Genomic DNA, 23895 nt, shown 5'->3' with positions numbered 1-23895 from the left:
TGGCCATTTGTAGACCATTAGGAAAATAGTAGTTCAGGTCCTTTGCCTGTCGGTTATTTGTTTTTGTTACTGAGTTTTAAGAGTTCTCTGTATTTTCTGGATTTTAATCTCTTATCAGATACGTAATCTGCAAATATTTCTTCCCGTTCTGTGGATTGCTTTCTTACTGTGTATTTTTTTTTTTTAGACTTATTTATTTATTTGAGAGAGAGAAACAGGAGTGGAGGGGAGGGCCAGAGGGAGAGGGAGAAGCAGAATCTCACTGATCAGGGCACCTGACGTGGGGCTTGATCTCAGGACCCCAGGATCATGACCTAAGGGGAAGGCAGATGCTAAACTGACTGAGCCACCCAGGTGCCCCTGGACAATGTCTTTTCATGCACAAAAGTTTTTTAATTTTCGTGAAGACCAATTTATCTATTTTTCTTTTGTGGACAGTGTCTTTGATGTCATAGCCAAGAAATTATTGCCAACTCCAGTGTTGTGAAACTTTCTCCCTGTTTCTTTCTAAGATTTAATAATTTTAGCTTTTATGTTTAGGCCTTTTATCCAGTTTAATTTCTGTATATGGTGTGAAGTAAGGGTATAGTTTCATGCTTTTGCATGTGGATAATGAGTTTTCCCAGCACCATTTGTTGAAAAGACTCCCCTTTCCCCATGGAATGGATTTGGTGCTCTTGGGGACTATGAATTGACCATATTTGCAAAGGTCTATTGCAACCTTTGGTTGGTTCTCTGTTCTGTTTCTTGGTATATATGTTTGTTCTTTTTCCAGTATCACATCATTTTGATTTTCATATCTTTGTAGTAAGTTTTGAAATCAGGAAGTATGAGTCCTCCAACTTTGTTTTAATTTTTCAAGATTGTTTTGGTTATTGGGGGGGGGGGTCCCTTGAGAATTCATATTAATTTTAGGATGGGTTTTTCTACTTCTTGAAAAAAATGCCATTGGGAATTTAAGAGTGATTGCAATGAATCTATAGATCACTTTGGGAAGTTTTGACAGTTACAATGTAAGTCTTTCAGTCCATGAGCATGGGGTGTTGTTCCATTTATTTATGTCTTCTTTCATTTCCTTTGGTGGTGGTGTGTGGCTTTCAGTGTGTAAGTCATTCAATTCCTTGAAGTTATTCCTAAATATTTTATGATTTTTCTGCTATTGTAAATATAACTGCTCTAATTTCCTTTCAGATTGTTCATTGTTAGCGTATGGAAATGTAGCTGATTTTGTATCCTGCAACTCGCTGAATTCATGGAGGAGTTGTGTGTGTTTTCTTTAGGGTCATCTACATGTAAGATTTTGTTGTCTCTGACAACAAAGGAACCATTTTACTCCTTCCTTTCCAATATGGATACCTTTCTTCCATTGCCTCATTTCTCTGGCTAGAACTTCTAATATTATATTGAACAGAAGTGGCAGCAACAGGTATGCTTTTCTTGTTCCTGACCTTGGAGGAAAAGCTTTCAGACTTTCACTGTTGAGTATATAATGTTAGCTGTGGGTTTTCACATATGGTCTTTATAATATTGAGGGAATTCCGTTTGTAGTTTGTTGAGTGCTTTTGTTATGAAAGAGAGTTGGATTTTATTAAGTACTTTTTTCTGCATTAAATGAGATGATTGTAGGTTTCTTTATCCTTTATCTTGTTAATGGTGTATTATGTTAATTGATTTTCATGTTAAACCACCCTTGCATTAATTCCTGGGATAAATCCCACCTTGTTATGGTGTACATACTCTTACGAATTCAGTTTGCTAATGTTTTATTGAGGATTTTTGCATAAATATTCATTAGGGTATCAGTCTGTAATTTCCTTGTGATGTATTTATCTGGCCTTGGTAGCAGGTTAATGCTGGCCACAAAGAATGGGCTAGGAATTATTCCTGTCTTCAACTCCTGGCAGGGTTTGAGAAAGATTGGTGTTAATTCTTCTTTAAAAGTCTGGCTTCTCTTTGTTGAGAGGTTTTTGATTACTGATTCATCTCACTACTTGTTATAGGTCTATTCTGATTCTCTATTTCCTCTTGAGTCAGCCTTGGTAGTTTTTCTGTTTCTAGGGATTTTTCTATTTCATTTAAATTATCTAGTTTGGTAGCTAAAGCTTTGCCAATTTGCTGATTTTTTTCCAAAGAATCGACTTTTGGTTTCATTTTTAACTTTCCTTTATTTTTTTCTTTATGACTTCCTATTCTCTACTTCATTTATCTTTATTATGGTGTACAGTTAGGTTATTGATTTAAGATCTTGTAGGCATTTACAGCTATAAATTTCCTTCTGAGAACTTCTTTTGCTTTATTTCGTAAACGTTTATGTTTTGTGTTTCCTTCCCATTTGTCTCAGAAGTTATTTTCTAATTTGTCTTGTGATTATTTCTTTGACCCCTTGGATTGTTTGAGTATGTGCTTAGTTTGTTTCTGCATATATGCCAGTTTTCTAGTATTTTTTTTAAAAGATTTTCTTTATTCATGAGAGACACAGAGAGGGAGGCAGAGATACAGGCAGAGGGAGAAGCAGACACTCAACCACTGACCCACCCGGGTACCCCTCTAGTATTTTTGTTGTTATTGATTTCTAATTTCATTCATTGTGTTAGAAAAGAGACTTTGTAGAATTTTAAAATGTTCAGGTTCGTATTATGTTTATATTTGTTTTATTTATTAGGACTTGTTTTGTGGCCTAATATACGGCCTATTCTGGAGAGGTTCCATATGCACTTGAAAAGAAAGTGTATCCTGAGACGCCTGGGTGGCTCAGCGGTTAAGCGCGTCTGCCTTCAGCTCAGGGCATGATCCTGGAGTACCAGGATCGAATCTTACATCAGGCTCCCTGCATGGAGCCTGCTTGCTTCTCCCTCCGCCTTTGCCTCTGCCTAGGTCTCTGCCTCTCTCTTTCTGTGTGTCACATGAACAAATAAGTACAATATTTTTTTTTAAAAAGTGCATCCTGCTCTTGTTGGGTAGAGTTTTATTTGGGCTGATTGGTATATGTTGCTTTTCAGGTCCTCTCCTTATTGATCAGTCTCATTGTTCTAACCTTTATTAAAATTCAAGTTTATAATGGTTATTTTAGAACTGTCTGTTTCTCCCTTCAGTTCAATGTTTACATCATATAATTTGGGGCTTTGTTTTTAAGTGCATATGTAATTGTTGTACCTCAGTGGATCAAACCTTATATCAATATATGGTGTTGTTCTTTGCCTCATAATCTTTTTGACTTAAAATCAGTATTGTCTGGTAATAAAAGAGCCACTTCAGCTCTCTTTTTCCATCTTTTTACTTGCAACTTCTTTGTGTCTTTGCATCTAAAGTGTGTCTCTGGGGTGGGTGCCTGGGTGGCTCAGACAGTGAAGTGTCTGCCTTTGGCTCAGGTCATGATCCCGGGGTCCTGGGATCAAGCCCACCTCAGGCTCCCTGCTCAGTGGAGAGTCTGCTTCTTCCTCTCTCTCTCTCTGCCCCTCCTCTCTGCTCATGCTTCTCTCTCTTTAAAAAAAATAGGAAAGAGGGATCCCTGGGTGGCGCAGCGGTTCAGCGCCTGCCTTTGGCCCAGGGCGCGATCCTGGAGATCCGGGATCGAATCCCACGTCGGGCTCCCGGTGCATGGAGCCTGCTTCTCCCTCTGCCTGTGTCTCTGCCTCTCTCTCTCTCTCTGTGGTGTGACTATCATAAATAAATAAAAATTAAAAAAAAAAATAGGAAAGAAAAATTGCAAAAATAATAAAAATAAAGTGAGTCTCTGGGAGCAGCATATAGATTGACCATGCCTATTTACCCATTCTGTTAATCTCTGCTTATTAATTGGAAAGTTTAATACATTTGCATTTAAAATAATAAAGTAAAAGGAATTATGACTTTTAATTATTTGTTTTCTGTCTTATAGGTTTTTATTTCTCAATTCCTCTAGTTATTGCCTTTTTAAATTTTAGTTGTTATTTTGTATTCTGTAATTTGTATTCCCTTCTTTACTTTGTTATATATTTTAGTTTTTTTCTAATTGATTCCCTGGGGGATTACAGTTAACATCTTAAACTTATAATGACCTAGTTTGAATACCAGCTTTGTTTCAATAGTATATAAACACTTTGCTCCTGTACATCTCCATCTCTCCCCCCCTTTGTAATTTTCCCCTCACTGACTGAATTTTTATATGCTCTGTGCCCATGAACATAATTATTATTATTGTATGATGCATTTACCCTTTAAATTATATAGGGAAAAAGGAATTCGAACCAAAAGTACATGGGATGTCTGGGTGGCTCACTGATTGAGCATCTGCCTTTGGCTCAGGACATGATTCCAGGTCCAGGGATCGAGTCTCTTATCAGGCTCCCCACAAGGAGCCTGCTTCTCCCTCTGCCTGTGTCTCTGCCTCTCTCTGTGTGTCTCTCATGAATAAGTAAATAAACAATCTTTAAAAAAATCCACATATAACTTGACTCCCCCAAAACTTAGCTGCTGATACCCTTACCAATAACATGAACAGTTTATTAAGAAATATTTTTTAAGAAATATTTTATGTTGTTATATACTGTACTCTTACAGTAAATTAAGCTAGAGAAAAAATATTATTAAGAAAAAAGTAAGAGAAAATACCTTTACAATAATGCACTATAAAAAAATCTACCTACAGGTAGACCTGTACAGTTCAAACCCATGTTGCTCAGAGCCAACTCTATATTTTAGCTTAAATCCATTATCTTAGTATATATTTTCTGTTTGTCCTATTTGTTCTGTGTTCCTTTTTCTCTCCTGTGTTCTTTCAAATTTGTTAGATATATTTTCTTATTCTTTTTTCCCTCCCACTATTAGCCTGAAAATTTTACTTTCTTTTAATGTTCATTTAAATGATTATTCCAAATACGATAGCATACATCCTTAAATTATCACAGTCTAATTTTCTTTTACCCATTTCCTAGACAATGGAAAGACCATAAAACACTTTCATCACTTTTGCTCCCTTCCTAACATTTATTTTTTTCGATTCCAGGTTGAGTTTCAGTCTCACAATGTCTTTTTCATCGATCAATATTCACCGATATCTGCATATCTATTAATTGTGCTTTTTCATTTCTTCTTCTAATCTTCCCTCTAAGAGCATTTTCCTCCAGAATTTCCTTTAATGTATGTGTACCAGTGACTTATGTCTCAGTTTTTGTCTAAAAATGTGTTTTCAAAAAAGGAAGAATTATTTATTGATTTATATGAGAGAGCGAGCAAACACATACATGAGGAGGGAAGGGGCAGAGGGTTAGAGAATCCCCAACAGACGCCCCACTGAGCAAGGAGCCTTACATGGGGTTCAATCCCATGGCCCTGAGATCACGACCCAAGCAGAAACCAAGAGTCAGATGCTCAACCAGCTGATCCACACAAGTGCCCCATAAAAGTATCTTTATTTTATTGTCATTCTTTTTTATTTATGATAGTCACAGAGAGAGAGAGAGAGAGAGAGAGAGGCAGAGACATAGGCAGAGGGAGAAGCAGGCTCCATGCACCGGGAGCCCGACATGGGATTCGATCCCAGGTCTCCAGGATCGCGCCCTGGGCCAAAGGCAGGCACCAAACCGCTGCGCCACCCAGGGATCCCTTTTATTGTCATTCTTGAAGGATATTTTTAATGGGTATAGAATTCTAGGTTAGTGACAATTTTCTTTAAGCACTGTGGCATTTTCATTCTGTTATTTGGCTTCCCTTCTTGTAAGTGAACTGCCAGCGTGTTGTTCCTTTGAAAGATAATTCTTTTTCTTCTGGCTTCTAATAGTTTTGTTTCTGGAAGATTTATTATGAGATGCCTAAGAATATACATTTTTATTCCACTTAGACTTCATAGGGCTCCTTAACTCTGTGGTTTCATTTTTTTGATCAAATTTGTATGTTTTTCTGCCATTACCTTGTCCCATACTGCTGACCTCCTCTCCTCCCCCTATTTTCCTCCTGAGACTCCAGTCCATATATAAGATCTTTTACTCTATCCTTGCTCTCTTAAATGTTTTCTCATTTTTTCTCTCTTGATACCTTATTCTGGATATTTTCTTCAGATTGTTTAGTTCACTAAATTATTCCCAGTGTCTGTGCTGCTATTAACCCTGTCAATTGAGTTTTAAACTCTAGTTCCTGTGCTTTTTAAGATTTATTTATTTGGGAAAGAGAGAGGGGGAGAAAGAGAATCTCAAGCAGACTCCCTGCTGAGCTTGGAGCCTGACACCAGGCTCCATCTCACAACCCTGAGATAACGACCTGAGCTGAAATCAAGTTGGCTGCTTGAGCCACCCTGGTGCCCCCAGTTATTGTAATCTTTTAGTTGAAAATTTTATATTTGTTTTCTATACCCCATCCACATATGCTTTCTGTACTTCAAATATTTCTTTTCTTTTTTTTTTTCTTATCTGACTGCTATGGTTAGGACTTCCAGTACTATGTTGCATAAAAGTGGTGAGAGTGGGTCTCCTTGTCTTGTTCCTGACATTAGGGAAGAGCTCTCAGCTTTTCCCCATTAAATATGATGTTTGCTGTGGGTTTTTCCTATGTGGCCTTTATGATCTCAAGGTATGTTAGCCCTAACCCCACTTTGTCAAGTTTTTTTCATGAATGGATGTTGGATTTTGTCAAATGGTTTTTCTCCATCTATTGAAATGATCATATGGTTTTTATGCATTCTCTTGTTGATGTGATGCATCGCGTTGATTGATTTCCATTTCCTGAACCACCCTTACAACCCAGGAATAAATCCCACTTGATTGTGGTGAATAATTGTTTTTCTAATGTCTCCTTGGATTTGCTGTGCTACTATTTGTTGAGGATCTTTGCACCTGTGTTATTAAGAGATATCGGCCTATAGTTCTCTAGCTTTGTGGTGTCATTATCTGGCTTTGGGATCAGGGTAATGCTGGCCTCATGGAATGAATTTGGAAGTTTCCCTTCCTCTTCTATTTTTTGGAATAGTTTGAGAAGAATAGGGATTAACTCTTCTTTCAATGTTTGTAACATTCACCTGTGAAGCCACCTGGTCCTGGACTTTGGCTTGTTGGGAGTTTTTTGATTAGTGATGCAGTTTCATTGTTGGTGATCAGTCTGTCCAAATTTTTTATTTCTTCCTGATTCAGTTTGGGGAGGTAGTTTATGTTTCTAGGAATGTATCCATTTCTTCTAGGTCGTCCAGTGTGTTGGCATGTAATCTTTCATAGTACTCACTTACGGTCTTTTGTGTTTCCCTGGTGTTGGTTGTTCCTCCTCTTTCAATTCTGGTTTTGAGTTTCTCTCTCTCTCTCCTCTCTCTCTGTCTGTCTCTCTGTCTCTCTCTCTCAGTTGGGCTAAAGGTTTATCAATTGGTTGATCTTTTCAAGGAACAAGTTCCTGGTTTTATTGATCAGTTCTGTTGTTGTTTTTTTTAGTTTTCATTTATATCTGCTCCCATCTTTATTATTTCCTTCCTTCTAGTGGTTTGGGTTTTGTTTGTTCCTCTTTTTCTAGCTCTTTTAGGTGTAAAGTTAGGTCATTTGAGGTTTTTCTTGCTTCTTGCAGGAGGCCTGTATTGCTCTCAACTTCCCTCTTAGAACACTTTTGCCACATCCCAATGATCTTGGATCCTTGTGTTTTTATTTTCATTTGTCTCCATGTACTTTTGGGTTTCCTCTTTGATATCTTGGTTGACCCGTTCATTGTTTAGTAGCATGTTATTTTGTCTCTACACCTTTGTGTTCTTTCTAGATTTTCTACTTCTGGTTGGTTCCTACTTTCACACCATTGTGGTTGGAAAGATGCATGGCGTGACTGGAGTCTTTTTGAATTTGTTGAGACGTGTTGTGTGGCCTAATATGTGATCTCTTCTGGAGAATGCTCCATGTGTCTTGAAAAGAATGTGTGTGCTGCTGTCTGGGGATGGAGTGTCTGAATCTGTCTGTCACATCCATCTGGTCCAGTGTATCATTCAAAGCCACTGATTCCCTATGACTTTCTGTTTGGATGATCTGTCCGTTTAGGTCAGTGGGGTGTTACAGTCCAGCCAGACCAGATGTGTGCTTCTAGCCCAGTGCTGGGGCCGCAGCTGGACTGCTGTGTGTGGATCGTGTCCCCTGTCCCAGGGCAGGCGTCACTTTGTGGTGAGGTTGGCCTGTCAGTGCTGCTTGCACACTGCTGGGCTGGTGGTGCTGCTTTAGAGGGGTTCCGCCAAGCATGTACGGGGTGGGGGGCGCAGGTCTGCAGGAAAACTGGTGGCGGAGTGTGTGTGAGTAGCACATTTTGCGCAGGTGAGCCGGAGCGGGGGGTCAGAAGTGCTCAGGGCTGGTGCAGAAGCTGGGGTGGAGGTGGGCATCTGCAGAGGAGGCAGGCGGGGGCATGCTGTCGGCAGCAAACGGGGCGAGTGTCCCCATTGCCCTGGTTCCCAGAGGTGTCTGTGTATCCAGGGGGGAATAGCAGCCACAAGCTCATCCGTTCTTGGGAAGGTTTCCGAGCCTCCTTGGCCCTGCAGCACCTGCTCTGAGATTAGCAGTCAGTCTTTGTGTAAACGCAGGGGTTTTTCAGACCGTGGCTTTTGCACTGTGTGTGCTCAGCCGTTGGCTGTGCTGTCTCATCGGGGATCTCAACCTTTTAAAAGTTGAATTATCTCTTGATTATCGATGTGTGGGAGTCCATTATAGATCCTTTCCCATATTTACATGTTCTGGATACATTCTATCCGTCAATGGCTTGTCTTTCATTTCATTAAAATCTCTGCCATTTCACATTCACCATTTAAAAAGTGGGAAAAAAAAACAGAATGATTTGATTTCTTTGTCCTATATTAGGGATCTTCGCCTCTTTCAAATCTAGATATTCTCTTAGATTCCTGTGTTTTTTCTAGAACCGTCATTATTTTAGCTGCTTCATCGAGGCCTGCAAGCTACGTCAAATTACCTGTACGGTTTGCTGGAGGGCTCAGGTAGTTTTCCTTCCCCTATATGCGTATCTGGTTGTGACAGCACCTTCCTTTCCACGCTGAGTCACACAGATATTGGTCAGGTGGTCACGTAGGTGTCAGTTCACTTCTGAACTGTTTTGTCACATTGAGCCATTCTCTCATCCCATGATGGTGCCACATCCCCTTAAGTCCTGCGGCTTTACTGTGTGTTTGGTACCAAGTTGGGTATAACCTCCCAAGAATTTGATTTTTCGAGGTGCCTGGGGGCTCAGTCGGTGAAGCATCTGCCTTCGGCTCAGGTCATGATCCCAGGTTCCGGGATGGAGTCCCACATCGGGCTCCCTGCTCAGCAGGGAGTCTGCTTCTCCCTCTGCCTATGCCCCTCCCCTTTCTCATGCTCTTGGTCTCTCTTTCTCTCTCTCTCTCAAATAATAAATAAAATTTTTATAAAATAAAGAATTTGATTTTTCTAGTTCCTTAATATTTCCATGTACGTTTTAGAAACGGTGTCTTTCTACTTAGTAGCCTGCTGGGATTTTGCCTGGGATCATAATGCGTTGGTCAACTGGGTGAAATCTGATGCGTTAGCAAAACTAAGTGTTCCTGTCAACATGACATCTGTTTCATTGTCTTTTTTTCCCTCAGCAAAGTGTTGTAGGTGTTACACATCTTTTATTAAATGTATCCCCAAGTAAGTGAAGTTTCAGAATGTGGAAACAACTGTATCCTTGGCTTCCCAGTTGTAGGGTGCAGTGCCAGGCTTGTACCTGTGTCCTACCATCCTGCTACAGCCACTGGTTCTGGAAGTCTGTTAGTCTTGTCTCTAGGGTTTTCTCCAAACACAATCTTGTCCTCTGCATATGAGGCTGGTTTTCCTCTTTCTTTTCCAGTCTGTTCCTTTTCCCACCTGGGCTGGCACCTCCCATGGAGGATGCCCAGGGAGCAGGGCGACCATGGGGAAGGGTGTTTGGCGTTCCATGGCAGCGGAGATTTGGCTGCAGGTTCCATTGAGGCCCAACCAGTGGGGAGACCTCCTCTAGCTGCACTCCCTGCTTCTGTGGAGAGGGTTGCCCGGGCTCCCTAGGGCAAGAGGCGTGATACCCACAGGGAGAGCTGCCTTGTCTTTCTGGGCCGACCCTACTTGGCTACGCCCTTCTTGCGGCTGCTTCACTACATCTGCCTGCACTTGGGGGCTTGAAGGCTGCTGGCCTGCATCTCTGTATCATGGTCATGCTGGTCTGTCCAGTTGTCTCTGCTCTCTCACCCCACCTTGTGTGCTTCTCCCTCTGAGGTATGGAGGTGGAGGGCCTGCCCTGCCATGGGCTCCTGAGCCTTGCTCCTTCCATTCAGGCCCTGACTGGTCCACAGCAGGCCCTTTGTGTGGTTATTCGCTGCGCCCATGGGGGTCCAGCCCCCCGGGGTCTGCTGTGGGCCCTGGACGGCCAGGCTGCAGCTCCAGGGAGACCGGGAGGGCGCTGGCTGCTTTTTGGTGCCAAGCCGTCACTCTGGCATGAGCCGCGGCAAGTCTGGGACTGACTCTGCTGAGGATACAGCATCTGTGGCGCCCTGGGGCCGGCCGTGGGCAGCCACCTGTGCCTTCCTATTCTTGTCTTGTAGATGAACGTCCCTCGAGCAGCAGTGGGGATGCCGTGTCTGGCTCCAGCACCCGGCCCTCTGTGCACCGCAGCCGTTCCCGGAACCACCCCAGTCCTACCCATGCCAGGTACTGCCCTTCCCAGCCTCGCGGCCCCGCCCTGCACACAGCCCCTGGGTCAGTACGGAATCCTCTTCCCTCCTCCGGTGTCCTGGGGGCCCTGGGCAGCCCGGGTGGATGGCCAGAGCCTCAGCCCTGGCCTAGGCTCGGGGGCAGCGGGCGTGCCTGCTCTGCCCGTGTTCCTGCGGCCACCGGTGGTCAACGTGCCTGGCCCTAGACTGCACATCACGTAGCTCTGTCTTAGCACTTGCGGCCGGAGTGCCAAGCCAAACAGTCCATAGTGACGGGGTTGTGGCTTGGCCTCCGGGTTCTGCTCCGCCTGCCCGGGGGTGCCTGGCGTGGGGGCCGGTGCGCGGGCAGCCGTACCTGCGTCCTGCACTGCAGCTGACTCCAGGTCCCCGTGGTCCACACTGGCAGCCTCCGCACCCACCTCCTGTGCTTGAATCGATGGTTAGAATGTTGTGCTCACCCTGTGGAAGTACAGTGCCTTGAATTCCAGCTTCTGTTCCCTGATGGAAGGAGATGTTAAAAAAAAAATCACATGTTGGAAAAGTTATATATCATATTTACAGTTGGCTTGTGCAGTGATACCCAACCCATTTTAAGTCAGAGATACGAATCGTTTATAAATCGAAGGCAAAAGCCTGACCTTTAGGTTTCCATTGTAAACGAGGTCTCCCTGGGCTTCTCTGGCCACTGAGAGCAGATGGACACCCCCCCCTTCCCTGGCTGCAGGGCTCTGGGTCCTGCCCCCCAGTCACCCAGGGCTGTGTGGTGACCAGGACAGCGTGTCGCTGGCAGCCGTAGGGCTCTCAGGAGGGAATGTGAGCAGCTGTGTTGGGCTGTGCTGAGCTGCTGGAAAGTGTTCAATGAACTCCCACACCATGTTGACCCCAAGCCTGTGGGGCACAGGCAGGCCTCCCACCCCGCCAAGACCGCATGGCTCCCTTGGTCCTGGGCTCTGCTGACCCTCCCGCCAGCTGCCCCTCCTTTGTTGTCACTCCCACAGAGGCCTGCGTCTCACTTGGCCTTGTGCATGCAGGTCGCCCTGCCCGGGGGGCAGCATTGGGCCCCTGGGGGTGAGGGGACTCGTCCAGCCGGGCCACACAGCCCTGGGAGCTCAAGTCCTCGTCTGAGGGCTGCCACCTGGCTGTGAGCCGGACAGTTGTGCTCCACTTTGGGCCCTCACCAGAACTGGCTAAATGATCTTAAGTGTATTATTCCATCAATTCAGTTAGAATTGAGTTTTCGAGGTGATGCGTGGTCTCAGCCGGGCACGATGCTGTAGTCAGAGATTTCTGTTCTCTGTAACATGCCCTTGCTTCCTTGGGGGAGAATTTCGTGCACCTGATTCCCGAACGTGGCGGAGGCTGCCTTCTCTTGCTCCCCCACCCCTCGCTGCCCGCCGCAGCAGAGGTGAGATCTGGGGTCCTGGCCTTGTACATGAATGGTCAGTGGCACGGAACCCCCAAGAGATTGTATCTATGAAGGAGAAAAATAAACATTTTTGCTTGAAAACAGTGTGGCGCCACCTCTCTTCCTTACCCCTCCCCCCGCCCTCGTACAGCAAGCCAGCCAGACTCCCAGGTGCAGCTCTACACACGGCTCCACAGCTACAGTGGACGCCTTGCCCAGGACGCCTGCATACTGAATGCCGGCTGCCAAGCCGGCTTGGGGCGACCGCGGGGTGTTAGGAGGGATCCCCGTTCTCTGCATGTGGCCCGGGACCTGAGGACCCAGCTCTGCTGGCCTCCAGGCCCATCTGCTCGGCTTCTAACCTCTCTAGACCTGAACTGCATGTAGTTCTTGGGGTGGGCTCTGCCTCGTGGAGGGCGTGAATCTCACCTGTCCCCATGGGCTGACTGGACAAAGCCGGGTTGGCGGTCACTCATCACGGCCAGAGCTGGGGGAGGTGGGCACCTTAGTACCTTCTCCTGAATCAGCACTGGGTTCACAGGGACGGCTGGGGCACGGGCGTGTATGGGGAGGACCCCTATGGCACTGGGCCTGTCTGCAGCCAGCTCACCCTCGAAGGGTCCGGCTCCCTAGTCTGGGCTCCTGCACGCGCCCCACAGGTGCTCAGGCTGGGGTTTGCTGTGCCTCTTGCCCCTGCCCGCTGAGAGGCTGTCGGCTTTGTGGCAGAGCTGCCGGAGGGAGGGCCCCTCTCAGAACCAGTGCAGACCCCACGGCCCCATCTACCTGTCGGAGCGCTGGCCCCGGGGTGCCTCAGGGCTGCAGCTTCTCTCGCTGTACCCGGGGAGCTGGATGCAGCACAAGCAGGTGCTGGGTGGCCCCATGTGGCCCTGGGCGGCGGCAAAGGCCACCTGGGGTTGGCCCCACACGGTGTGAGGTCATGGGCCACTGGCTTCTCAGGGAGGATGACCTCTGATGATGCTGTTCCGCCTTCCAGGGCCTCATGTGGCCGAGCTGGGCCTGTAATGAGCTGTGGCGGTTTTGTTTTCTAGATTCTGAGAGTGAGAAGCCCGACTGAGCTCACGCAGGCCCGCCCGACCCCGACGCCAGGCCCTGTGTCGTCACACGTGGAGAAGGCGAGTCCACGCCTCGTGTCCAGTTCACGCTGTTTTGTAACCACTTTCTAAGCATTTTTTATTCACAACTGGAAACACAAATGTAATGCAAGAATAAAGAATATTTTGGGGGAAATGGGACTTTGGTTTTTCCAGCTCTGTCCTGTCTGGTGGCCCAAGACAGCAGGGAACATGGGAGGCCAGAGTGTCCCAGAGCAGCAACAGGACCAGTTCCAGGGGCCCTTGGGCTGAGGGGTTCCTGGCCTGCTGGTCAACTTCAGCATTTACCTGGCGCTTTACAGAGCACCTGTCAGCCCAGCATCCTCAGACGGATCCCACTTTGCCCAGACAAGGCCAAGGCCGAGGATGGTTTCTAGGCATCTTCCCCATCATGCCAGGGCAGCTCCGGAGCCACAGTGGCCATCTGTGCTGGTGGCCATCCCTGGGCTCACGTGGCTCCACCCAGCGTGCTGGCCTGGGACTCCCCCACTCGGTCTCTGGAAGCTTGACATCCACGCTCTGGGCAAGGGGTCCCCAGAGCAGCCTACAACCTCTGGCTACAGTGCAGGGTGGGCTGCTGGCCAAGGTAGGACTGCGCCTCACTTGGGAAGTGGGAACCATGCCAGCAGCCTCAAGGACAGATAGAGGAAGATTGGCCACATGGCTGGTGGTGGGGGTCTCAGGGGCCACCCTGGAGTCAGCTCAGAGGTCTCACTTGGGGGTCAGGACAAGGAACTGGAGCTTTGCTGTCTCTAACCTTGGGCAGCAGCACACGGGGCCCCGCCGCTGCACAGGACCTGCGGTTGTCACAGGGGACTTGTGTTCATAGTGAGCAAATGCCAGCCTCAGACTCAGCTCCTGGCCAGTGTTTGACGGGAGCAGAGCAGCACAGGCTTTGCAGAGACGTGCAAGTGTGGCTCGGGGATGTGGCCGGGGACTGTCCCCCCAGCTCTCGCCAGTTCTGCAGGCCGCTGCTCACATTGGGCTCCCCCTGCCCTGGCGCGGGCCTAGGCCTCCCCGCTCCCTGCTGCAGAGCAGACGGCCCAGGCGGCATCCTGTGTTTTCTTGTCCTTCTCGTCCCCGTCTGTGTGTGTCAGTTCCTTGTTTTCTGTCCACAGTGGGAATGCACAGTTCACTTTTTCATCCTTTTAAGCGAGTAATAGCGTAGGTGCCAATGGCAAATGTGACGGGGGTAGAAGGCTGAGGCCCAGGGGGCTGTGACCGTCTGACTGCGCTTGCGCACAAGGACAAGGGCCCGGGTTCCTTCAGAATCTGAGTGCACAGTGCCCAGGTTCCTGCAGGGGATGGGTTGGAGATGGAACACCTGTTCACACCACAGCATGGGTGAGGGCTTACCCAGTACCCCCAGTGGACACCCTCTCTGGGGACCCCAAGAAGCAGTATCTGCCCCCCTCCCGCACTGGGGGACTGCTCTCTAGAAGCAACTCGATTGCCACATTGATCAGCACGGGTGAAGTGAGGGATGGAGATGGCCATGGGCCAGCTGCCACCCTGGGGAGGCCCCGCACACCAAGCAGGTCTCTGGAACCCCCAGGGTTAGCCTCTGCCCCCCACTGCTTCCCACCCTCTGGGGGCCCCTCAGCCTCCTGCTGCTCCAGGACTCCACTCAGCCCTCAGCCTCTCTCCTCCACTGAGTTCTGTCACAAGGCCGGTGAGAACTCACCAGACCCCACGGGGGGCCTGTCTTGTCACATTTGGCTTTAAGCCTCAGGGGAGAACTCGAGCATGTCCCAAAACAGTCTTCAGCGAGGGCAGTGGTGAGCTGTGGCTGTTCATTGCTACTTACAGGGTTTCTAGAGTGGACCACACCTCCCACACCTGCCCCACACCTGCCCCACTCCTGTCCGCACCTGCCCACCCTGGTGCCCTCACAAGGTGGCTGGCCCAGCCCGGCTCTCCCAGGACAGGGATGGCACTATCGTCCAGGTTCACCAAGGCCCTTCTCTCAGGGCTAGCCGTGGAGCTGCCCTCTGCTCCCCGTTCTCATTCTACCCTAGAGAGCACCCCCAGCCTGCTCTCCTGCAGCACCTGCCATGGTCCATGTGCCTCTGCTCTGTGCCTTTGCTCCAGGTTGAATAGCTTAAGTTCTGAAATGTACATCTTATTAAGGGGCTGCTTGGTTCCCTATGACCTGGGAAAACCCAGTAAAACAAAAGAAAGCATCCCCCAGGGTTCTGAGCACGCTCGGCTATGCTATTCTAGCATTACATGTCTAGGTCATAAATAATTCTGTGCTCCAGCCTGGGAGCCCAGCCTTGATTTATTATGTTTCTTTGGGAAACAGCGTCTCAGGCTGCCATCCCAGAATACCAGATGGGGCGGCTTACACAACAAACGTGCCTCTCCCCAGTGCTGGAGGCTGCGGGCTAAGATCAGGTGCGAGCGGGCTGCTTTCCCCGGAGGCCTCTTTTCCGGGTGTGCGCGGGAGGCCCTCTCACTCTGAGCTTGTGTGGCTTCTCTATGTGTGTGGAAACAGTGTGTGAGTGCTGCTCGCTCCTTCTGACATGGGCATTCATCATGTCAGATCAGGGCTACACCCAGAAGGCTGCATTGGACCTTAATTACTTCCGTAAAGGCCCCCTCCCCAGTGCAGCCAGCTGGGAGTTAGGCCATCAACATGTCATGTTGGAAACACAAACATTCGGTATCCAATGCATGGCTTATGGAATTGTTTTGATACACAGTCCATTTGTACAATGGAAACTGTATTTGTCTCCACTTGTGCACACATATTTTAAAATTAAACTAAATAAATACCAAGTATGTATGCGCACACACACACACACACACACTGGCCGAAGGGTGGAGGTCAAGATCTATTTCTGGCAGAAAACTGAAAGGAATCACCCACTGCTCCCTTTGCTGGGCCCCACAAGAGCTCCTGGGAGATGGCACTGAGCATCGCTCCCCAACCCTGAAGCATCAGCATCGTGGATGGGAGGCCAGCGGCCAGTGGTGAACACAAGGCCAGCTGTGCAGGGCTAGTCGGTGCAGCAGTACTGAGAGCCACAAAGCTCCTGGTTTAGAACTCAAACGTACTAAACTTCCACGGAACCATGGAAGAGAGGAAGGGGGAACAAAGAACAAGTGAGATAAATAAAAATCAGATTGCCGGATGATAGGCCTAACACTAACCATATCTATAGACATTTTGTTATGCTATGTAAACAGTCTGATCACTTTCATAAATAGAAATCATCAAATTGGATGAAAAACCAACTACATGTTGCACACAACAAACCTATTTAACTATAAAGGCACATAGTTAAGGTGAAAGGATTGACCAAGACCTACCATCCTAACATCAATCAATGGAGCGACTGTTAATATCCAACAATGCAAATTTCAGAGCCAAGCTTATTATGAGGGCAAAGATGATCATTTCATAATAAAAAGGGGTAACTCATCAAGAAAACACAATTCAAAACGTTTGTGCTCTTGATAACAGTTTCCAAATACATGAGGAAAATACAAGTACAGGGAGAAATAACCAATCCACAATCACAGTCTGACATTTCAATGTCTCTCTCTCAACTGATAGAAACTCATCGTAATAAAATCTGACCTCATTTTGGTGTATGACTGCTGACAACCTGTAAGCCCCACTCTCCCTCTTCCCCTTCGGGGCACATCCTGACTGAGATGAGAAGCTCAGGTGCTCCCTCCCTTGGCAGCACGGGAAATTCACACCAGGGGTGGAAGCCCTCATCCCTCCCCTCTCCTCTAACCACCACCAAAATCCCAAGGCAGACTTCCGAGGAAGATGGCACAGTAGGAAGATCCCGGGTTCACCTCACGCCAGGATACACCTAGATTAATCCACATCAGGGTAGATAACCCAGAAAATGACCCGAAGACTAGCAGGATAGACTCTCCACAGCTAAATGCAGAGAAGAGGCCACAGTGAAGGGGGTAGGGAGGGCAGAGACATGTTGGGAGCCAAATGGACCTGCAGAACCATCTACAGGATGGAGGGATGCCGGAGGAGTGGAAGGAACCAGATCCTACACCAGACACCTCAGGCACGGGTGACCTGCATGAAGAATATGAATCGCCATGACACTGGCTTAGAAAATAAGAGGGGCTGACTTCAGGAATTCTTACAATCTCCCTGCACCCTCCTGTGGACCTGCCACTCCCGCTACATGCTCGGCTGAACCCCTCTAAAGCAGCGCCATCAGCCCAGCAGTGTGCAAGCAGCACTGACAGGCCAACCTCACCAAAAAGTGACGCTTGCCCCGGGACAGGGGACACAATCCACACACAGCAGTCCAGCTGCAGCCCCAGCACTGGGCTAGAAGCGCACATCTGGTCTGGCTGGACTGTAACACCCCACTGACCTCAATGGACAGATCATCCAAACAGTAAATCATAAGGAATCATTGGCTTTGAACGATACACTGGACCAGATGGATGTGACAGACAGATTCAGACACTCCATCCCCAGACAGCAGCACACACATTCTTTTCAAGACACACGGAGCATTCTCCAGAAGAGATCACATATTAGGCCACACAACACGTCTCAACAAATTCAAAAAACTCCAGTCACACCATGCATCTTTCCAACCACAATGGTGTGAAAGTAGGAACCAACCAGAAGTAGAAAATCTGGAAAGAACACAAAGGTGTAGAGACAAAATAACATGCTACTAAACAATGAACGGGTCAACCAAGATATCAAAGAGGAAACCCAAAAGTACATGGAGACAAATGAAAATAAAAACACAAAGATCCAAGATCGTTGGGATGCGGCAAAAGTGTTCTAAGAGGGAAGTTGAGAGCAATACAGGCCTCCTGCAAGAAGCAAGAAAAACCTCAAATGACCTAACTTTACACCTAAAAGAGCTAGAAAAAGGGATCCCTGGGTGGCGCAGCGGTTTGGCGCCTGCCTTTGGCCCAGGGCGCGATCCTGGAGACCCGGGATCGGATCCCACGTCGGGCTCCCGGTGCATGGAGCCTGCTTCTCCCTCTGCCTGTGTCTCTGCCTCTCTCTCTCTCTCTCTCTCTCTCTCTCTGTGACTATCATGAATAAATAAATAAATAAAATCTTTAAAAAAAAAAGAGCTAGAAAAAGAGGAACAAACAAAACCCAAACCACTAGAAGGAAGGAAATAATAAAGATGGGAGCAGATATAAATGAAAACTGAAAAAAAAAACAACAGAACTGATCAATAAAACCAGGAACTTGTTCCTTGAAAAGATCAACCAATTGATAAACCTTTAGCCCAACTGAGAGAGAGAGACAGAGAGACAGACAGAGAGAGAGGAGAGAGAGAGAGAAACTCAAAACCAGAATTGAAAGAGGAGGAACAACCAACACCAGGGAAACACAAAGGACCGTAAGTGAGTACTATGAAAGATTACATGCCAACACACTGGACAACCTAGAAGAAATGGATACATTCCTAGAAACATAAACAACCTCCCCAAACTGAATCAGGAAGAAATAAAAAATTTGGACAGACTGATCACCAACAATGAAACTGCATCACTAATCAAAAAACTCCCAACAAGCCAAAGTCCAGGACCAGGTGGCTTCACAGGTGAATGTTACAAACATTGGAAGAAGAGTTAATCCCTATTCTTCTCAAACTATTCCAAAAAATAGAAGAGGAAGGGAAACTTCCAAATTCATTCCATGAGGCCAGCATTACCCTGATCCCAAAGCCAGATAATGACACCACAAAGCTAGAGAACTATAGGCCGATATCTCTTAATAACACAGGTGCAAAGATCCTCAACAAATAGTAGCACAGCAAATCCAAGGAGACATTAGAAAAACAATTATTCACCACAATCAAGTGGGATTTATTCCTGGGTTGCAAGGGTGGTTCAGGAAATGGAAATCAATCAACGCGATGCATCACATCAACAAGAGAATGCATAAAAACCATATGATCATTTCAATAGATAGAGAAAAACCATTTGACAAAATCCAACATCCATTCATGAAAAAAACTCGACAAAGTGGGGTTAGGGCTAACATACCTTGAGATCATAAAGGCCACATAGGAAAAACCCACAGCAAACATCATATTTAATGGGGAAAAGCTGAGAGCTCTTCCCTAATATCAGGAACAAGACAAGGAGACCCACTCTCACCACTTTTATGCAACATAGTACTGGAAGTAGAGAAGAAAAAGAAATAATGGAATCTAAATTGGTAAGGAAGAAGATGACAAGAAACTACATACAGAAAACCTAAAGATTACACACACATGCCCACTAGAGCTGATAAACCAATGAAGTCAAGTCCCAGCATACAAAATCAATCTACAGAAATCTGCTGCATTTCTACACAATAATAGTGAAGTAGTATAATAAGAAAATAAGAAAACAGCCCCATTTGCAATTGCACCAAAAAAGAATGAAACACGTAGGAATAAACTAAACCAAGGAAGTGAAAGACCTGTACTCTGAGAACTATGAAACAAGGGTAAAAGAAACTGAAGGTGACACAAATGGAAAGATGTTCCATGCTCATGGATTGAAAGAACAAATATTGTTAAAATGTCCATACCACCCCTAAGCAATCTACAGATTTAATGCAATCCGTATCAAAACACCAACAGCATTTTTCATGGAACTAGAACAAACAATCCTAAAATTATTATGGAACCACAGAAGATCCCAAATAGCTGAAGCAATCTTGAAAAAGAAGAATGAAACTGGCAGTATCACAATTCCAAACTTTAAGTTGTACTACAAAACTATAGTAATCAAAACAGCATGGTACTGGCATAGACACGGATACATTGATCAGTGGTACAGAAAAGAAACCCAGAAATAAACCCACAATTATATGATCAATAAATCTTCAACAATGAAGGCAAGAATATGCAATTGGATAAAGACAGTCTTCTCAACAAATGGTGTTGTAAAGACTACAGGCAATGGTGTTGGACAGTTACATGCAAAAGAATGAAACTAGACCACTTTCTCACAATTTGCACAAAAGTAACTCAACATGGATGAAAGACCTGTGAGACCTGAAACCATAAAAAATCCTAGAAGAGAACAAAGGTAGCAATGTCTTTGACATTGGCCATAGCAACATTTTTCTAGATATGCCTCCTGAGGTAGGGGAAACCAAAGCAAAAATAAATGATTGGGACTACACCAAAATAGAAAGTTTACTGACAGTAAAGGAAACAGTCTACAAAACTAAAAGCAACCTTCAGAATGGGAGAAAATGTCTGCAAATGACTTATCCAATAAAGGGTATCCAAAATATATAAAGAACTTATAAAACTCAGCACCCAAAAGTAAATAACCCAATTAAAAATCAGCAGAAGGTATGAGCAGACATTTCTCCGAAGAAGACATCTAGATGGCCAACAGATATGTGAAAAGATGCTCAACATCACTGATCATCAGGGAAATGCAAATCAAAACCACAATGAGATACAACCTCACACTTGTCTGAATGGCTAAGATCAAAAACACAAGAAACAAGTGTTGATGAGGATATGGAGAAAGTAGAGCTCTCATGCTCTGTCTGTTGGTGGGGATGCAAACAGGTGCAGGCACTCTGGAAAACAGGATGGAGCTTCCTCAAAAAACTGCAAGTAGAATTACCTTATAATCCAGTAATTCCACTACTGGGTATTAACCCAGAGAATATGAAAACACTAATTATTTTTTTAAAGATTTTATTTATTTATTCATGAGAGAGAGAGAAAGAGAGAGAGACAGAGACACAGGCAGAGGGAGAAGCAGGCTCCATGCCAGGAGCCCAATGTGGAACTTGATCCCGGGGCTCCAGGATCACGCCCTGGGCCAAAGACAGGCGCTAAACCACCGAGCCACCCAGAGATCCCCGAAAACACTAATTAAAAACATGTATGAACCTCTGTGTTTTCTGCAGCGTCATTTACAGTAGACAAATCATGGAAGCAGCCCAAGTGTCCATCAGTAGATAAATGGATAATGAAGATGTGGTCTACATATATACACAATGGAATATTAGCCTAAAAAAGAGTGAAATCTTGCCTTTTGCAACAACATGGATGGATCTAGAGGGTATAATGCTAAGTGAAATAAGTCAGAGAAAGACAGATACAATATGATTTCACTCAATGGTATTAAAAAAAAAAAAACAAAGGGGAAAAAAAGAGACAAACCAAAAAACAGACTCTTAACTATGAAGAAGAAACTGATGATAACCACAGTGGAGGTGGGGTGGAGGGATGGGTGAAATAGGTAAGGGCAATAAAGAGTATTCTTATCATTATGAGCCCCATATAATGTATTGAATTGTTGAATCACTATACTGCACCCCTGAAAATAATAACACTGTATGTTAACTATACTAGACTTTAAAAAAAAAAGTCCTAATCCAGTCTCCCATTCATGCTCCCTCAATCCATTCTGGACCTGAAAGCCTTATTATTTGAGTAACAAACCTTTCATTCTCTCCAAATGGGTGGTGTGTGTGTGTGTGTGTGTGTGTGTGTGTGTGTGCGTGCACATACGCATCATCAGCCTCAACATCTGAACCAAATTTTGGGTGGATGTGCCTCCTGTTCCCATGGAGTGACCATAATAATCAGTAAGAACACAGAAAACATGAACACCCTTCTCATCCAGCTTGGCCTGACTGACATTTCTAAAACACTTCACCCACAGCAAAACACACATTTTTTAAAAAATTTTTATTTATTATTTATGATAGTCACACACACACACACAGAGAGAGAGAGAGAGAGAGAGAGAGGCAGAGACACAGGCAGAGGGAGAAGCAGGCCCCATGCACCGGGAGCCCGACGTGGGACTCGATCCCGGGTCTCCAGGATCACGCCCTGGGCCAAAGGCAGGCGCCAAACTGCTGCGCCACCCAGGGATCCCCCACATTTTTTTTTAATGTGTATACAATCCATGTTATCATGACAGGCCATATGCTATGCTATAAAAATAAGTGACAATAAATTCTTTTATTCATTCATTCATTCATTCATTCATGAGAAACACAGAGAGAGAGAGAGGCAGAGACACAGGCAGAGGGAGAAGCAGGCTCCATGCAGGGATCCTGATGCGGGACTTGATCCTGGGACTCTGGGATCACACCCCAAGCCAAAGGCAGACACTCAACCACTGAGCCACCCAGGCATCCCGACAATAAATTCTAAAGTATTCAAGTGATACGAATGCTGTTCTCTGACCAGAATTGAATTAAATTAGAAATCAAGAACAGATCTCTGAAAATACCCATATATTTGGAAATGAGATTACATACTTTTAAATAACCCATGGATTGAAGAAGGAATCTGAGGTAGAGTCAAGAAAAAAAAATTTTACTTGAGGAAAATGAAAACGCAACATACCAAAATTGGTGAGATGCTGCTAATGCAGGACTTAGAAGGAAATGGATAGCACTAAACCTGTATTAGGAAAGAAAGGAAGATCAAGCAACTCGTCTTCTACTTTCAGTAACTAGCAAAAGAAGAAATTAAATCCAAAGTAAGCATAAAATAATAAAAATCAATAAAATAGAAAACAGGAAAACAATAAAGATTGTCAATGTAACCAAAGCCTGGTATGTGAGAAACTCTAAAACTGAAAAACTACTAGATTAGGAAAAAAAAGACACATTACCAGTATCACAAATGGGAGGTGCCGTCAAAACTAGTTATAGATATTAAAAGCTTGTAAAGGATTATTACATATATCTTTATGCCAATAAATTTGACAACTTAGATGAAATGGACAAATTACTTGAAAGACACATATCACCAAAGCTTACTTAAAAAGAAATAGATAACCTGAATAGCCCTATATCTATGAAATAGATGGTTCTATCTGTGGTTGTGGTTAAAAACCTTCCCATAAAACAAAAAACAATAAACAACAACTCCAGGCACAGATGGTATCACTGATGAAATTCCTCTAGATATTTCAGAGAAAAATAATCCAAATTCTAGACAAATTCTTTCCAATAATTCTCCTGCTCTCATTCTATGACAAAGATATTGAAATTGCACAAAACTTAGAGCCAATATCCTTCATGATCAAAGATAGAAAAAAACTAAAGAAAATATTAGCAAACTGAATGCAGCATTATATGAAAAGGATAATACTTTAAGACTAAGTAGGATTTGTCCCAGTAAATTTTTAAAAAGATTTTATTTATTTATTCATGAGAGACACAGAGAGAGTCAGAGACACAGGCAGAGAGAGAAACTGGCTCCCAGTGGGGAGCTCAACGTGGGGCTCCATCCCGGGACCTCTGGGTCACGCCCTGAGCCAAAGATAGACGCTCAACCACTGAGCCACCCAGGCACCTCGGTCCCAGTAATTCATGGATAGTTCAACTTTCAAAAATTAATATTACATTAGCAGTTATAATAACACCAAAAACTATGAAATATTTAGGGATAAATCAAACAAAAGATACCTAACATTAACTTGAGAGAAATAAACAAACAAAACTCTTACAAATGAGAGACATGCTGAGTTCATGGTTGGAAGACTCAGTGTTGTTAAAATGTTAATTCTTTCCAAATTGATCTACAGATTCATGTAATCCCAACCAAACTCCCAGCAGGCTTCTATATAGACATTAGCAAGCTGGTTCTAAAATTCACATAGGAAAGCAAAAGACCTAGGTCAGCCAAAGCAACTTTGAAGTAGAGCAAAGTTGGAGGAGTAACTACCGGATTTTAAAGCATCGTGAAGCTGCAACAGTAATGAGATCAAGAAAGGTTAGTAAATCAACGGAGCAAAGTAAGGGATTCAGA

The 23895-nt window shown here is 45.2% G+C and overlaps 1 protein-coding gene across 10 annotated transcripts in view; it reads left to right on the top strand.

Moving 5' to 3' along the window:
• The window catches only part of WNK2 (WNK lysine deficient protein kinase 2), a 100518-nt gene extending 87242 nt beyond the window's left edge, over positions 1-13276 (top strand). For all 10 annotated transcript variants that reach the window (XM_072842312.1, XM_072842297.1, XM_072842305.1 and 7 more), the window contains 2 exons: positions 10511-10616; positions 13073-13276. In XM_072842312.1, coding sequence (XP_072698413.1) covers positions 10511-10616; positions 13073-13098 — 132 coding nt within the window. In that variant the 3' untranslated portion in view covers positions 13099-13276. The remainder of the gene's footprint in view (positions 1-10510; positions 10617-13072) is intronic.
• The last annotated feature ends 10619 nt before the right edge of the window (positions 13277-23895 follow it).

The sequence above is a fragment of the Canis lupus genome, chromosome 1, assembly GCF_048164855.1.
Source record: "Canis lupus baileyi chromosome 1, mCanLup2.hap1, whole genome shotgun sequence".
Taxonomy (NCBI): Eukaryota; Metazoa; Chordata; class Mammalia; order Carnivora; family Canidae; genus Canis; species Canis lupus.
The sequence above is the reverse complement of the archived record's forward strand: the minus strand, read 5'-3'. Positions and strand labels throughout refer to the sequence as shown.